Genomic DNA, 16,476 nt, shown 5'->3' on the forward strand with positions numbered 1-16,476 from the left:
GGGGAGGGACTGGGAGGGGATGGGGAGGGACTGGAAGAGACTGCTCCTCCTGCGAGTGAGCCAATGGCGCTAACGAGCCCCGGCGCAAACGAGGGGGGCGGCGCTTAATATGCCAATGGCCAGCGGCTGGCGAATCCCTCGTTATGCAAATGAACGCGTGCGCGGTGCGTGAGTTATGCAGGGGAACGGAGGGGGTGGGGGCAGGCCCCCGGGGGCGCGCCAGCGGGCGGGGCTGGCTGTGCAAACGAGCGCGGCGCCGCTAATGAGCGTCCTATGCAAACGAGCCGGCCGCGGGGGGCAGGGCCCCCGGCGCCAGAGGCGCCGGCGGCGCGCCCGAAACGCAAATGAGGCGCGGGGCGGGGCGAGCCCGGCCCGGCCCGGCCGCGCGAACGAGCCGGCAGCCAATAGCGGCGACCTATGCAAATGACGCCGCGCGCGCCGCGTGCCCGCGGGACGTCACTTCCAGTGCGGATCCGGGGCAAGATGGTGGCGCCGAGGCTGGACCTGGCCCCCCTGCGGGAGCCCCTGGGGCTGGTGCGGGCCCTGCAGTGGGTGAGAGGCACCGGGAGAGGGCCTGGAGGCACCGGGAGGGGCTGGGGAGGCAGGGAGGGGTGGCGGGCAGGGACGGGAGAGGGACTGCGAAGGGTGGGAGGAGGAGCAGGAAAGGGGGCTGGGAGGGACTGGGTGGGACTGGGAACCACTGGGAGGGACTGGAGTGGGACTGGGAGGGACTGGGAGGGACTGGGAAGTACTGGGAGGGACTGCAGTGGGACTGGGAACCACTGGGAGGGAGTGGAGTGGCACTGGGAGGGACTGGGAGGCACTGGGTGGGACTGGGAAGCACTGGGAGGGACTGGAGTGGGACTGGGAGGGACTGGAGTGGGACTGGGAACCACTGGGAGGGACTGGAGTGGGACTGGGAGGGACTGGAGTGGGACTGGAGTGGGACTGGAGTGGGACTGGGAGGGACTGGAGTGGGACTGGGAGGGACTGGGAACCACTGGGAGGGACTGGAGTGGGACTGGGAGGGACTGGGAAGTACTGGGAGGGACTGCAGTGGGACTGGGAACCACTGGGAGGGAGTGGAGTGGCACTGGGAGGGACTGGGAGGCACTGGGTGGGACTGGGAAGCACTGGGAGGGACTGGAGTGGGACTGGAGTGGGACTGGAGTGGGACTGGGAGGGGACTGGGAGGCACTGGGAGGGACTGGAGTGGGACTGGGAGGGACTGGAGTGGAACTGGAGTGGGACTGTGAACCACTGGGAAGCACTGGGAGGGACTGGAGTGGGACTGGAGTGGGACTGGAGTGGGACTGTGAACCACTGGGGAAGCACTGGGAGGCGCTGCGGAGGGTGGGAAGGGGAGCAGGAAGGGAGTGGGAGGGGTTACTGGGGGCAGGTGTACCCCAAACTGGTTCTGGGGGTCCGTTTCCACTCCTGCCCCCCCCCCTCCCCCCCGGCTCCTGTGTCCCCAACCCGGTTCCTGTGCCCCCTCCCCCCTCAGTTCTTCTCCATCTTCTGCTTCGCCACCTGCGGAGGCTTCGGGGGCTCCGTCCGGGTCCTCCTCTCCTGCCTGGGCTCCAACCACTCCGTCTCAGCCTCCTTCTCCTACCCCTTCCGGTGAGCTGCCTCCTGATTGGCCCGCGGGACGCCCCCGGGGGCCAGCCGATTGGCTGGGGAGGGAGGGGTGGGATGCGATTGGCTGCGGAGAGGCTGGGGGCGGGGGAGAAGGCCTGGGGAGGACCCAGGAGGGTCTGAGGAGGGTCCAGGAGATGCAAGGAGGTCTGAGGAGGGTCCAGGAGGTGCAAGGAGGTCTGAGGAGGGTCCAGGAGGTGCAAGGAGGCCTGAGGAGGGTCCAGGAGGTCCAAGGAGGCCTGAGGAGGATCCAGGAGGTGCAAGGAGGTCTGAGGAGGATCCAGGAGGTCCCAGGAGGCCTGAGGAGGGTCCAGGAGGTCCAAGGTGGCTTCAGGAGGTCTAAGGAGGTCCAGAGAGGTCCAACAAGAATTCAGAAGGTCCAAGAAGGTCTAAGGAGATCCAAGGAGGATTGAGGAGGTCCAAGGAGGATTGAGGAGGTTCAAGGAGGTCTAAAGAGGATCCAGAAAGTTCAAGAAGGTCTAAGGAGGCCTGAGGAGAGTCCAGGAGGTCCAGGGAGGATCCAGAAGGTCCAAGGAGGGTTGGGGAAGAGCCAAGGAGGATCCAGAAGGTCCAAGGAGGGTTGAGGAGCCTCAAGGTGGTCCAAGAAGATCTGTCAGCTGTGGCTGAGGGGGAGGTTGGGAGGTGGTTGAAGGTCCAAGAAGCTCCAGGGTGGTCCAAGAAGGACCAAGAAGGTCCTTCAGCCACAGGTGTGGAGCTCCAGCAGACCTCCCCTGCAGGAGGCTTTTGGAGGCCACCAGAGGAGGCCCTGGAGGTGCCCCTGGAGGAGGTGCCCCCTGGAGGAAGGGTCCCTGGAGGAGGTGTCCCTGGAGGAGGGGTCCCTGGAGGAGGTGTCCCTGGAGGAGGGGTCCCTGGAGGAGGGGTCCCTGGAGGAGGTGTCCCTGGAGGAGGGGTCCCTGGAGGAAGGGTCCCTGGAGGAGGTGTCCCTGGAGGAGGGGTCCCTGGAGGAGGGGTCCCTGAGGAGGGGTCCCTGAGGCGCCCCTGGAGGAGGGGCCCCTGGAGGAGGGGTCCCTGGAGGAGGGGTCCCTGGGGAGCTCCTGGAGGAGGGGTGCCTGAGGTGGCCTGGTGTGTGGCTGCAGGTTGAACCAGGCGGTGTTCAGCCCCAGCCTGCGGGGGCTGTGCAACGGGACGTGGGCAGAGGAGGTTCACCTGGTGGGAGACTTCTCGGGGGCGGCGCAGTTCTTCGTGGCCGTGGCTGTGCTCTGCTTCCTCTACAGCCTGCTGGCCCTGGGCCACCTACCTCAGCCTGCTGCAGCTCTACCGCGGCCCCGCCGCCCGCCTGCCGCTGCTGGTGAGCCTCTCTCCCCCTCCTTCCTGCCCTCCCCTCCCCCCCCTCCTTCCTACCCTTCCTTCCTCCCTACCCTCCCTTCCTCCCTCTTTCCTACCCTCCCTTCCTCCTTCCTCTCCCTCCCTTCTTCTTCTCCTCCCTCTCTCCCTTTCTCTCCTTCCTCCCTCCTTGCTCTTCTTCCTTGCTTTTTCCTTTCTTTCTTTCCTCCCTTTCTTTCTCTTCTGTCTCCCTTCTTGCTCTCCTTTCTCTCCCTCCCTTCTTCCTCTCCTCCCTCTCTCCCTTTCTCTCCTTCCTCCCTCCTTGCTCTTCTCCCTTTCTTTTTCCTTTCTTTCTTTCCTCCCTTTCTTCCTCTTCTCTCTCCCTTCTTGCTCTCCTCCCTCTCTCTCCCTTCTTGCTCTCCTCCCTCTCTCTCCCTTCTTGCTCTCCTCCCTCTCTCTCTCCTTGTTTTTCTCCCTCCCTTGCTCCTTGCTCTCCTCCCTCCCTTCCTCCTTGCTCTGCTCTCCTGCCTCCCTCCTTGCTCTCCTCCCTCTTTTTCTCGTCGATCTCCTCTCTCTTTCCGTCCTTGCTCTCCTGCCTCTCTCCCTGCTTGCTCTCCTCTCTCTCTCCCTCCTTGTTCTCCTCACTCTCTTTTTGTTCTTCTCCCTTCCTCTCCTCCCTCCTTGCTCTCCTCCCTCCTTGCTCTCCTCCCTCCTTGCTCTCCTCCCTCCTTGCTCTCCTCCCTCCTTGCTCTCCTCCCTCCTTGCTCTCCTCCCTCCTTGCTCTCCTCCCTCCTTGCTCTCCTCCCTCCTTCCTCTCCTCCCTCCTTCCTCTCCTCCCTCCTTCCTCTCCTCCCTCCCCTCCTTTCATCCTTGATCTCCTCCCCTCCCTTCCTTCCTCTCCCTCCCTCCTTGCTCTCCTCCCTCTCTCCCTCCTTGCTCTCCTCCCTCTCTCCCTCCTTGCTCTCCTCCCTTCCTCCCTCCTTGCTCTCCTCCCTTCCTCCCTCCTTGCTCTCCTCTCTTCCTCCCTCCTTGCTCTCCTCCCCCTCTCCCTCCTTGCTCTCCTCCCTCTTTCCTGCCTTGCTCTCCTCTCTTCCTCCCTCCTTTCTCTCCTTCCTCCCTCCCTCCTTTCTCTCCTTCCTCCCTCCCTCTTTCCTCTCTTCTCTCCCTCCTTGCTCTCTCCCTCCCTCCCTGCTCTGCTCCCTCTTTCCTTCCTTAATCTCCTGTTTCCCTCTCCCTCCTTGCTATTCTCCCTCCCTGTCTCCCTCTTTGTTCTCTTTTCTCTTTCTCTCCTTTCTCTCTTCCCTCTTTCCTTCCTTGCTCTCCTCTCTCCTTCCTTAGTCTCTTCCATTTCTCCTTGGTCTCCTTCCTCCCTCTTTGTTCTTCTCCATCTATGTTGGTCTCTCCCATCTAACTTCATCCTGTCTGTCCATCTTGGTCTTCTTCCTCCCTCCTTGGTGTCCTTCCTCCCTCCCTCTCTCCGTGGTCACATCCCTCCCTCCTTGGTCATCTCTGTCCATCTTGGTCTTCTCCATCCATCTTAGTCTCCTCCCTCCCTCTCTTCTTGATCTCATCCCTCTCTCCCTCTTTGGTCTTCTCCATCCATTTCTCCTTGGTCAGGATCCTCCATCTCACCATGGTCTCCTCTGTCCCTCTTGGACTTCTCCTTCCCTTTCTCCTTGGTCTCCTCCTTCCCTTTCTCCTTGGTCTCCTCCTTCCCTTTCTCCTTGGTCTCCTCCATGCTGGGGTTGAGGACCCCGTGGTGGGAGGGTTCGGGTCTGGAGTGGACCTCTGGGGAGGGTTCCAATAACTTTCTCCTGCCCTTCTCTCCTTCTGCTGCCATGGACAGGAGGCCCTGGGGTAAGTGTGGTCCTCTCCAGCCCCACCCAACTCTTGGAGCTCCTCCTGAAGGTCTCCAGGGCTTGAGGTGTCCACCAGGGTGGACCTCCAAGGACCTCTGAGGTCCTCCTCCACCTTCCCCAACCTTGGTGTCCATCCTGACGACCTCCAAGGACCTCTGAGGTTCTGCTCCACCTCCCCCAACCTTGGTGTCCACCCTGATGACCTCCAAGGACCTCTGAGGTTCTGCTCCACCTCCCCCAACCTTGGTGTCCACCCTGATGACCTCCAGGGCCCTCTGAGGTCCTCCTCCTCCCCCAGCCTGGTTGTCCCTTCTCCCCTTGGAGGTCCTCCTGGCTCCATGCCCCCTGTGCTGTGCCCCCTGCAGGACTTTGTGGCCACGGTGACCTTCTCCTTCCTGTGGCTGCTGAGCTCCTCGGCCTGGGCCAAGGCCCTCTCGGACGTGAAGACCTCCACAGCTTCTCCTGTGCCCAACTGCAACCCCCCATTGGTCAGCTGCTACCACCTGGGGGTCACCTCCCTGGGCTCCCTCAACGTCTCCGTGGTGAGGCCACAGCTCCTGGGGGGGAGGGAAACTGAGGCAGGGCCTGGGCTGGAGGAACCTCCTTGAGGACCTCTTGAGGAACCTCTTGAGGAACCTCTTGAGGAACCTCTTGAGGAACCTCTTGAGGAACCTCTTGAGAAGCCTCTTGAGGAAGCTCCTGAGGAACCTCTTGAGGAACCTCTTGGGGACCTCTTGAGGAGCCTCTTGGGGACCTCTTGAGGAATCTCTTGAGGACCTCTTAGGAACCTCTTGAGGAACCTCTTCAGAGCCTCTTGAGGAACCTCTTGAGGACCTCTTGAGGAACCTCTTGGGGAAGCTTGTGAGGACCTCTTGAGAGATCTCTTGAGGAACCTCTTGAGGAACCTCTTGAGGAACCTCCTGAGAATGTCTTGAGGAACCTCTTGAGGAAGCTCCTGAGGAATCTCTTGAGGACCTCTTAAGGAATTTCTTGAGGACCTCCTGAGGAACCTATTGGGGAACTCTTGAGGGACCTCTTGAGGACCTCTTGAGGAACCTCCTGAGAATGTCTTGAGGAACCTCTTGAGGGACCTCTTGAGACCCTCTTGAAGAACCTCTTGAGGAATCTCTTGAGGAAGCTCCTGAGGAGCCTCTTGAGGACCTCTTGAAGAGCCTCTTGGGGACCTCTTGAGGGATCTCTTGAGGACCTCTTGAGGAAGCTCCTGAGGAACCTCCTGGGGACCTCTTGAGGAACCTCCTGGGGGACCTCTTGAGGAACCTCTTGAGAACCTCTTGAGGAACCTCTTGAGGAACCTTTTGAGGAACCTCTTGAGAACCTCTTGAGGACTTCTTGAGGAACCTCTTGAGGGACCTCTTGAACCTCCTGAGGAGCCTCTTGAGGGACCTCTTGAGGAACCTCTTGAGGAGCCTCTTGGTGGCATCTCAGGGGGTTTTGGGGCCACTCTGAGGAGCATCCTGCAGCTGACCTTGGACCTTCTCCTAACCTCTTCCACAGATCTTTGGCTTCCTCAACCTCCTGCTGTGGTTGGGCAGCTCCTGGTTTGTCTACAAGGAGACCAACTTCCACCACCCCTCCACCACCTCCACCACCTCCTCCTCCACCATTGGCCACTCAGCTCCCGCCTCTATCTAAGCTCCTCCCCCCATTGGCTGCCTGCCAGCCAATCGGGAGCTAGCTGGAGCTTGGTTTCGGCTCCTGTGCTGAGGTCTTCTCCTGCCAACCTTCCACCAGCCTAAGGTTGGCCAAGGAGATGCCACCAAAGGTTGGGGTTGGGTGGAGGGTGGGGTGGGGGTTTGGGCTGCTCTGATTGGTTGGGAGGGGCTGGGTGGGTGGGGGCTTGTGGAGGGGAAGGTCCTCAAGGACCTCGTGATGGTCACCACCGAGGTGAAGCTGGCCCTGGTGGGACCTGTCCTGGAGGGGAGGTCAGCAGGGTGGGGCAGGAGGGGCTGGAGGTCCTCCTGGACCTTCTGGGATGGAGGTCTTCAGGGTGGGCTTCGGTTGGGTTGGGTTGGTGGAGACCTTGGTTGACCTTCCATGATCCTGAGGTGACCTCAAGGGCTTGGTGGAGACCTTGGTTGACCTTCCATGGTCCTGAGGTGACCTCAAGGGCTTGGTGGAGACCTTGGTTGACCTTCCATGGTCCTGAGGTGACCTCAAGGGCTTGGTCCTCCTTGAGTCGCTGAAGGATCTCTTGATGGTCAACTTTTGGCCATGGACCTCTTCTAGTTGACCTTCTGGTGGCCACCTTGAGGCAGAACCTGGATTGGTCCTACCTGGGGTCCTCCTCTTCCATCTTCTCAGGGTTCCACCCATGGGGGGGAGGACTCAGCCAGGTCCTCCTCCTCCACCTCCTTCTCCTCCTCCACCTCCTTCTCCTCCTCCACCTCCTTCTCCTCCTCCACCTCCTTCTCCTCCTCCACCTCCTTCTCCTCCTCCACCTCCTTCTCCTCCTCCACCTCCTTCTCCTCCTCCACCTCCTTCTCCTCCTCCACCTCCTTCTCCTCTTCCACCTCCTCCTTCTCCCCTTCCACCTCCTTCTTCTCTTCTTCCACCTGCTCCTCTTTCACCTCCTCCTCCTCCTCTTCCACCTACTTCTCCTCCTCCTCTGCCTTCTCCTCCCCCTCTTTGAAGGACCTGGCATGGTCTCCACCACTCTTACTTCTCACTACCACTCCTTGGTGGCCCAAGCTTGATGGAACCTCCCCTTGGGTCACCTCCATGGCCATGGCCACCTCTTGGGTCCTCCTCTTTCTCTTCCTCTTCCTCCTTCTCCTCCTCCTCCTTCCACTGCCTCAATAAAGAGATTCTTGGAGAACCTCAAGGCTCCATATCTGGGAGGGGTTGGGGTCCCACCACCAGGAGGTCCTGGGGTGGGGTGGAGATGTTGGAGACCAGCTTGGGTTTACTTCTCATTTATTGCTTCTCCTTCCCCCCCCTTCCCCTCCCCCTCCCCCACATTTGATGTCCCCTTCCCCCACCCCATGGCTGTGGCCTCCTCCTTGGATCTTCTCCAGGGTTTCTGGGGGGTACCAGATCTGAGCTCCATGGTGGCCTAGATCCAAGGTGGCCCACATCTGAGCTCCATGGTGGCCTAGATCCAAGCTGGTCCACATCTGAGCTCCATGGTGGCCTAGATCCAAGGTGGCCCACATCTGAGCTCCATGGTGGCCTAGATCCAAGGTGGCCCACATCTGAGCTCTATAGTGGCCTAGATCCAAGATGGTCCAGATCTGAGCTCCATGGTGGCCTAGGTCCATGCTGGTCCAGATCTAAGCTCCATGGTGGCCTAGATCCAAGGTGGCCCACATCTGAGCTCCATGGTGACCTAGATCCAAGGTGGCCCAGATCTAAGCTCCATGGTGGCCTAGCTCCAAGGTGGCCCAGATCTGAGCTCCATGATGGCCTAGGCTCCAAGATGGCCCACATCTGAGCTCCATGGTGGCCTAGATCTAAGCTGACCCACATCTGAGCTCCATGGTGGCCTAGATCCAAGATGGTCCAGATCTAAGCTCCTTGGTGGCCTAGCTCCAAGATGGCCCAGATCTGAGCTCCATGGTGGCCTAGATCTAAGGTGACCCAGATCTGAGCTCTTTGGTGGCCTAGATCCAAGATGGTCCAGATCTGAGCTCCATGGTGACCTAGCTCCAAGGTGGCCCAGATCTGAGCTCCATGGTGACCTAGAAACAAGATGGCCCAGATCTGAGCTCTGGTGGCCTAGATCCAAGGTGGCCCAGATCCCAGCTCCATGGTGACCTAGCTACATGGTGGTCCAGATCTGACCTCCATGGTGAGCTAGATCCAAGTTCCATGGTGACCTAGCTCACAGCTCCATGGTGGCCCAGATCTGAGCTCCATGGTGGCCTAGATCCAAGATGGTCCAGATCCCAGCTTCATGGTGGCCTAGTTCCATGGTGGTCTGGATCTGAGCTCCATGGTGACCCAGCTCCATGGAAGTCCAGATCTGAGCTCTATGGTAACCAAGATCCCAGCTCATGGTGGCCAAGATCTGAGCTCCATGGTGACCTAGATCCATGGTGGCCCAGGTCTGAGCTCCATGGTGACCTAGGTCCATGCTGGTCCAGATCCAAGGTGGCCCAGATCTGAGCTCCATGGTGACCTAGGTCCATGCTGGTCCAGATCTGAGCTCTATGGTGGCCTAGATCCAAAGTGGCCCAGATCTGAGCTCCATGGTGGCCTAGATCCAACATGGCCTAGGTCTGAGCTCCATAGTGACCTAGCTCCATGGTGGCCCAGGTCTGAGCTCCATGATGGCCTAGATCCAACATGGCCCAGATCTGAGCTCTGTGGTGGCCTAGATCCAACGTGGCCTAGATCCGAGCTCCATGGTGACCTAGATCCAAGGTGGCCCAGGTCTAAGCTCCATGGTGGCCTAGCTCCATGGTGGCCCAGGTCTGAGCTCCGTGGTGATCCAGCTCCACTCTTCCCCCCTCCCCATGTCCAACCTCCTCCTAGCTGCTCTCCTCCTGGCCTCCACCTCTCAGCCTCCCCTTCCCCCCCTCTCCCTCCCTCCCTGCCCCGGCTCTGCATCTCCTCCTTGGTGTCCCTGCTCAGCCTTCTCCCCAGCTTCTGGGGGGCCTCGGCTGGGCTCCCCTGGAGCTCCTCAGTTGTTCCTGATGGTGTTGAGGATCCAGTCCACGTAGTTGCAGACCTTGGTGTAGACCCCGGGGTGGCCTGGGAGGGCACAGGTCTGCAGACCCCAGGAGACAATGCCCTGCAGGGTCCCATTGCAGGACAGAGGCCCTCCAGAGTCTCCCTGGCAGGAGGAGGAGAGGACATTGGAGGAGGAGAGGATGTTGGGGGGAGGAGGAAGGGGGAAGAAGAGAGGATGGGGAGAGGACATGCGGGAAGGAGAGGATGTTGGGGAGGAAGAGAGGAGATGGGAGAGGAGATGACATGGGAGGAGAGGATGTTGGGGGGGGAAGAGGATGGGGGAAGAGGAGAGGATGGGGAGAGGATGGGGGGAGGAGAGGATGTTGGAGGAGAAGACATGGGAGGAGAGGACGGAGGAGAGGGAGGAGAGGACACGGGGAGGAGGAGAGGACAGGGAAGACATGGGAGGAGATGACATTGGGGAGGAGATTACATGGGGGGAGGAGGATGGGGAGAACACATGGGAGGGGGAGAGGACAGTGAGGAGGAGAGGACATGGGGAGAGGAGAGGATAGGGGAGAGGAGAAGGCAGGAGGAGAGGGTAGGGGAGGAGGAGAGTGGGAGAGGAGAGGACATAGGAGAGGACGTGGGAGGAGAGGGTAGGGGAGAGGAGGGCATGGGAGAAGGAGAGGATTTGGGGGGGAGGAGGATGGGGGAAGAGGAGAGGATGGGGAGAGGACATGGGAGGAGAGGACGGAGGAGAGGGAGGAGAGGACACGGGGAGAGGAGAATGGGGGAGGAGGAGAGGACATGGGAGGAGAGGACGTTGGGGAGGAGATGACATGGGGAGAGGAGGATGGGGAGAGGACATGGGAGGGGGAGAGGACAGTGAGGAGGAGAGGATAGGGGAGAGGAGAGGATAGGGGAGAGGAGAGGACAGAAGGAGAGGGTAGGGGAGGAGGAGAGGACAGAGAGGACATGGGAGGAGGGTAGGGGAGAGGAGAGGACAGTGAGGAGGAGAGGATAGGGGAGAGGAGAGGATAGGGGAGAGGAGAGGACAGGAGGAGAGGGGTAGGGGAGGAGGAGAGGACAGAGAGGACATGGGAGGAGGGTAGGGGAGAGGAGAGGACATGGGAGGAGGAGAGGATGTTGGGGGAAGGAGGAGATGGTATGGGGAGGAGAGGACATGGGAGGAGAGGACGGAGGAGGAGAGGATATTGAGGAGGAGAGGACATGGGAGAGGACGGAGGAAGAGGATGTTGGGGGGGAGGAGGATGGGGGAAGAGGAGAGGATGGGGAGAGGACGTGGGGGGAGGAGAGGTTGGAGGAAGAGGAGTGGACATGGGGGGGAAGGAGAAGACGAGGAGAGGAGATGGGAGGAGAGTACAGAGGAGGAGGAAGAGGAGAGGACACGGGGGGGAGAAGGAGGTGGAGGCCGCGTGGGGCTGGAGGGAGACCGAGGGTGAGCTGGGGAGGAGGTGGAGGCCAGGTGGGGCTGGAGAGCCACAGGAGGGAGGGGCTGGGGGGGTACCTGGCAGGCGTCGATGCGCTGGTTGGGGACCCCCGCGCAGAGCATGTTGGGAGTGAGCTGCTGGGGGTAGGAGCGGCGGCAGAGGGCCGGAGCCACGATGGTGACGTAGGCACAGAGCAGCTGCCGGGGCAGGGGTCACTGCGGGGGGAGGGAGAGGGCAGGGAGGTGAGCGGGGGGGCTGCCGGGGGCGGGGCTGGGGGTGCTGCCCGCAGGTTATGCCTGGCTTGCTCCTGGCTTGCTCTGTGCCTGCTCCAGGCCTACTCTGGATTTACTCCAGGCTTACTCTAGCTTTACTATAGGCTTACTCCAGGCTTACTCCAGGCTGGCTCTGGTTTTACTGCAGGCTTACTCCAGGCTTACTCCAGGCTGGCTCTGGTTTTACTGCAGGCTTACTATAGGTTTACTCCAGGCTGGCTCTGGTTTTACTGCAGGCTTACTATAGGTTTACTCCAGGCTGGCTCTGGTTTTACTGCAGGCTTACTATAGGTTTACGCCAGGCTGGCTCTGGTTTTACTGCAGGCTTACTATAGGTTTACGCCAGGCTGGCTCTGGTTTTACTGCAGGCTTACTATAGGTTTACTTCAGGCTGGCTCTGGTTTTACTGCAGGCTTACTATAGGTTTACTCCAGGCTGGCTCTGGTTTTACTGCAGGCTTACTATAGGTTTACTCTAGGCTGGCTCTGGTTTTACTGCAGGCTTACTATAGGTTTACTCCAGGCTGGCTCTGGTTTTACTGCAGGCTTACTATAGGTTTACTCCAGGCTGGCTCTGGTTTTACTGCAGGCTTACTATAGGTTTACTCCAGGCTGGCTCTGGTTTTACTGGAGGCTTACTATAGGTTTACTCCAGGCTGGCTCTGGTTTTACTGGAGGCTTACTATAGGTTTACTCCAGGCTTACTCCAGGCTGGCTCTGATTTTACTGCAGGCTTACTATAGGTTTACTCCAGGCTGGCTCTGGTTTTACTGCAGGCTTACTATAGGTTTACTCCAGGCTGGCTCTGGTTTTACTGCAGGCTTACTATAGGTTTACTCCAGGCTGGCTCTGGTTTTACTGCAGGCTTACCATAGATTTACTCCAGGCTGGCTCTGGTTTTACTGCAGGCTTACCATAGATTTACTCCAGGCTGGCTCTGGTTTTACTGCAGGCTTACTATAGGTTTACTCCAGGCTGGCTCTGGTTTTACTGCAGGCTTACTATAGGTTCACTCCAGGCTTACTCCAGGCTGGCTCTGGTTTTACTGGAGGCTTACTATAGGTTCACTCCAGGCTTACTTCAGGCTGGCTCTGGTTTTACTGCAGACTTACTCCAGGTTTACTATACGCTTACTCCAGACTTACTGAAGGCTGGCTCTGGCTTTACTCCAGGCTTACTCCAGGCTGACTCTGGCTTTACTCCAGGCTTACTGCAGGCTGGCTCTGGTTTTACTCCAGGCTTCCTGTAGGCTGGCTGTGGTTGTACTGCAGGCTGACTCTGGTTTTACTCCAGACTTACTCCAGGCTGGCTCTGGCTTTACTCCAGACTTACTCCAGGCTGGCCCTGCTTTTGCTCCAGGCTTCCTCCAGGCTTACTCACCCTGGGGGGTGGTGGTGGTTCCCCAGCCGGAGACGAGGCAGGAGGCGCCGGGGGGGGCGCAGGCGCGGGGCAGGGCCAGCGGCCGCACGGCAGGGCCCAGGCGCGCCGGCTGCCGCAGCTTCAGCAGCATCAGGTCGTTGTCCAGCGTGGCAGAGTTGAAGGCCGGGTGGGGGATGGCCAGGGCCACCCTATCCTCCTGCTCTGTCCCCTCCCGCCGCGACAGGTCACCCTCCCCGAGCCGCAGGCGCAGGTTCCTGCGGGGAGAGGGAGAGGGGAAGAGGGGAGAGGGAAAGGGAGAGGGGATGGGAGGAGGGGAGAGAAAGAAGGGGAGGGGAGGGGGGAGAGGGAGTGGGAAGGGGGAAGGGGGAGGGAGAGGAGGGGAAAGGAGGAAGGGAGGGAGTACAGCCCCAGAGGGGAGAGGGTAGGGGCACAGCAGGGAGGGGTGGAGGGGTGGAGAGGTTGGGGCTGTCCCCCCGGAGCTGTCCCCAAACCCCCCCCGGGAGCTGTCCCCAACCCCCACCAGGAGCTGTCCCCAGCCCCCCCCAGGAACTGTCCCCAACCCTCCCCTGGAGCTGTCCCCAACCCCCCCCCAGGAACTGTCCCCAACCCCCCAGGAGCTGTCCCTAACGCCCCCCCGGGAGCTGCCCCCAACCCCCCCCCCAGGAGCTGCCCCCAAACCCCCCGGGAGCTGTCCCCAGCCCCCCCTGGAGCTGTCCCCAACCCCCCCAGGAGCTGTCCCCAACCCTCCCCAGGAGCTGTCCCTAACGCCCCCCAGGAGCTATCCCCAACTCCCCCCCGGAGCTGTCCCCAACCCCCCCCAGAGCTGTCCCCAACTCCCCCCAGAGCTGTCCCCAACTCCCCCCCGGAGCTGTCCCCAACCCCCCCCAGGAGCTGTCCCCAGGCCCCCCGGGAGCTGTCCCCAGCCCCCCCGGGAGCTGTCCCCAACTCCCCCCCCGGGAGCTGTCCCCAGGCCCCCCGGGAGCTGTCCCCAACTGCCCCCCGGGAGCTGTCCCCAGCCCCCCCCCGGAGCTGTCCCCAGCCCTCCCCAGGAGCTGTCCCCAGCCCCCCCAGGAGCTGTCCCCAACTCCCCCCCAAGAGCTGTCCCCAGCCCCCCCAGGAGCTGTCCCCAGCCCCCCCCAGGAGCTGTCCTCAGCCCCCCCCGGGGCTGTCCCCCACCTCCTGTTGCAGTGGGCGGCAGTCAGGACCCAGGAGGGCGCCACCAGGGTCCCCCCGCAGCGGATGGGGCTGTAGATGTAGACCTGCCAGGGCTGGGAGTGGGGGGGCGCAGGGGTACCCCCCGATGATTCTGCTCTCGTCCTCGCCGCCGCCAGGGGGCGCCCGGGGCGCGCAGGTGTCCCCCACCGCCTCCTCCCCCTGCGGGCAGCGCCCCTCGGCGGCCGCCTCTTGCCCGCCGCCTCCTGCCGGCACAGAGGCGGCCGCTAGGGGGGCGGCGCTGAGCCTTCCCTTCCCGCCAGGGGCCCTGCCCATGGGGGCAAGGCCACCGTGGGGACCCAAGGTCACCAAGGGTCCCTGCCCATGGGGGGCAAGGCCACCAAGGGTTCAAGGGCACCGAGGGACCCAAGGCCACCGAGGGTCCCCTCCATGGGTTCAAGGCCACCAAGGGTCCCAAGGCCACCCAGGGTCCCCTCCATGGGGACAAAGCCACCAAGGGTCCCCACCATGGGGTCGAGGCCACTAAGGGTCCCTGCCATGGGGTCAAGGCCACCCAGGGTCCCTGCCATAGGGTCAAGGCATCCAGGGGTCCCCTCCATGGGTTCAAGGCCACCAAGGGTCCCAAGGCCACCCAGGGTCCCCTCCATGGGGACAAAGCCACCAAGGGTCCCCACCATGGGGTCGAGGCCACTAAGGGTCCCTGCCATGGGGTTAAGGCTACCCAGGGTCCCTGCCATAGGGTCAAGGCATCCAGGGGTCCCCACCATGGGGTCAAGGCCACCAAGGGTCCCTGCCATGGGGTCAAGGCCACCCAGGGTCCCTGCCATAGGGTCAAGGCATCCAGGGGTCCCCTCCATGGGTTCAAGGCCACCAAGGGTCCCAAGGCCACCCAGGGTCCCCTCCATGGGGACAAAGCCACCAAGGGTCCCCACCATGGGGTCAAGGCCACCAAGAGTCCCCACCACGGGGTCATGGCCACCCAGGGTCCCTGCCATAGGGTCAAGGCATCCAGGGGTCCCCTCCATGGGGACAAAGCCACCAAGGGTCTCTTCCATGGGGTTAAGGTCACCAAGGGTCCCTGCTATGGGGACAAAGCCACCCAGGGTCCCTGCCATGGGGTGAAGGCCACCAGGGGTCCCCTCCATGGGGAGCTGTCCATGGCTGGGGGGACCCAAGGAGGGGCCAGGTGTGACCTCCCCTACCTGCCACCAGCAGGAGGAGGACCACAATAGGCAGAAGCTCCATGGGGACCTGCTGGGGACATGGGAAGGGCACAATGGGGACACCTGGGGGAGTTTCCCCTTCCCCTTCCTCTTCCCCCTCCCCTTCCCCTTTTATTTCCCCTTCCCCTTCCCTTTCCCCTTCCCCTTCCTCTTCCCTTTCCCCTTCCCCTTCCTCTTCCCCTCCTCCTTCCCCTCGCTTCCGTTCTTCCCTCCCTCCATCCTTCCTCCTTCCTTCTTCTCATCCTTCTCCCCTTCCTCCCCACATCCTCCTCCTCTTCCTTCCCTCTTTCCTTCCTCCTCATCCTCCTCCTTCCCTCTCTCCATCCACCATCCTTCCTTCTTCCTCCTTACCCTCCTTCCCTCCTTCTTCCCTCCTCCCATCCTCCTCCTTCTCCTTCCCTCCCTCCATCCTCCTTCCTTCCCTCTCCCCATCCTTCTCCTCCTTGTCCTCCTTATTTCCTTCCTTCTCCTCCTCCTTCCCTCCTTCCTCCCCTCCCTCCCTCCCTCCTTTCCCCCTCTTCCCTTCCTTCTCCTCCTCCTTCCCTTCTTCCTCCCCTCCCTCCCTCCCTCCTTTCCCCCTCTTCCCATCCATCTTGTCCTCCTCCTCCTTTCCTCCTTCCTTCCTCCCTCCTTTCTCCCCTCTTCCCTTCCTTCTCCTCCTCCCTCTTCCCCTCTTTCCTTTCTCCCTTTTCCCTTTCCCTTTCCCCCCCTCTCCCCCCGCCCCGGCTGCCGTCCCCCTCCCCCCCCCCCCCCCCCGACCTCTCCCGGCCGCTTCCTGTCGCCTCTGTCGCGGCTGTCGCCAGGCAGGGTGGGAGCAGGGCGGGGCCGGGGGGAGGCTTTTTGTGGCGGCTTGGGAAGGGGGCAGGGCTCATCCCATGGGAATGCCGGGAGGGAGGGGATGGGATTTAGGCTTCGGAGGGATTAAGGGCTGGGGGATTGGGAGGGAGGAAAATGGGATTGGGATGGGCGGGGGTGGGAAGGGAAGGGGATTGGGATAGGAAGGGATGGGAATGGGACTGGGACAACATGGGATTGGGATGGGTGGGGTGGGATGGGATGGAAGGATGGGATAGAAGGGGTGGGTGGGATAGGATGGGGTGGGATGGGATGGGATGAAAGGATGGGATAGAAGGGGTGGGTGGGATAGGATGGGAAGGAAGGATGGGGTGGGATGGGATGGGATGGGATAGAAGGGGTGGGAAGGGATGGGGTGGGATGGGATGGAAGGATGGGATAGAAGGGGTGGATGGGGTGGGATGGGATAGAAGGGGTGGATGGGATGGGGTGGGATTGGATGGAATAGAAGGGATGGATGGGATGGGATGGAGTAGGATGGGGTGGGATGGGAATGAGATGGGATGGGATGGAAGGATGGGATAGAAGGGGTGGATGGGGTGGGATGGGATAGGGTGGGGTGGGATGGGATAGAAGGGGTGGATGGGATAGGGTGGGATGGGATGGAATAGAAGGGATGGATGGGATGGAATAGGATGGGGTGGGATGGGAATGAGATGGGATGGGATGGAAGGATGAGATAGAAGGGGTGGATGGGGTGGGATGGGATA

The 16,476-nt window shown here is 61.4% G+C and overlaps 3 protein-coding genes across 3 annotated transcripts in view; 1 reads left to right on the forward strand and 2 right to left on the reverse strand.

Moving 5' to 3' along the window:
• Nucleotides 1-463: 463 nt before the first annotated feature.
• On the forward strand, nt 464-6,527 carry LOC137460684 (synaptophysin-like protein 1). The gene is given in 6 exon segments (XM_068170870.1): nt 464-552; nt 1,505-1,620; nt 2,733-2,883; nt 2,885-2,944; nt 5,144-5,320; nt 6,294-6,527. Coding segments are annotated over 6 exon segments (711 nt in total). The 5' UTR covers nt 464-483; the 3' UTR covers nt 6,432-6,527.
• A 2,801-nt stretch (nt 6,528-9,328) lies between these two features.
• Nucleotides 9,329-12,008, reverse strand: LOC137460679 (kallikrein-14-like). The gene is made up of 4 exons (XM_068170864.1): nt 11,995-12,008; nt 11,423-11,465; nt 10,942-11,061; nt 9,329-9,573 (listed from the first exon to the last, which is right to left on the reverse strand). Exons 1-4 carry the CDS (start codon nt 12,006-12,008, stop codon nt 9,421-9,423), a joined length of 330 nt encoding a protein of 109 aa, XP_068026965.1. The 3' UTR covers nt 9,329-9,420.
• Nucleotides 12,009-12,492: 484 nt separating this feature from the next.
• The window catches only part of LOC137460680 (uncharacterized), a 24,239-nt gene continuing 20,255 nt past the window's right edge, over nt 12,493-16,476 (reverse strand). Inside the window, 5 exon segments of the mRNA XM_068170865.1 lie at nt 12,493-12,769; nt 13,692-13,795; nt 13,797-13,933; nt 14,891-14,942; nt 15,671-15,821. Of these exon segments, the coding sequence (XP_068026966.1) occupies nt 12,508-12,769; nt 13,692-13,795; nt 13,797-13,933; nt 14,891-14,942; nt 15,671-15,821 (706 nt within the window). The 3' untranslated portion in view covers nt 12,493-12,507.

This window comes from Melanerpes formicivorus, unplaced genomic scaffold (assembly GCF_026170545.1).
Source record: "Melanerpes formicivorus ecotype bairdi unplaced genomic scaffold, bMelFor1.0.p_v2 SCAF_701, whole genome shotgun sequence".
Taxonomy (NCBI): Eukaryota; Metazoa; Chordata; class Aves; order Piciformes; family Picidae; genus Melanerpes; species Melanerpes formicivorus.

Excerpts from the sequence above, each read along its gene's own strand:
- LOC137460679 (XM_068170864.1), bottom strand. Across the intron at positions 11,062-11,422 it reads CAGCCTGGCGTAAACCTATA|CTGCTCTGTGCCTACGTCAC; the intron begins GTAAGCCTGCAG and ends CTGCCCCGGCAG. Across the intron at positions 9,574-10,941 it reads AGCGCATCGACGCCTGCCAG|GGAGACTCTGGAGGGCCTCT; the intron begins GTACCCCCCCAG and ends TCCTCCTGCCAG.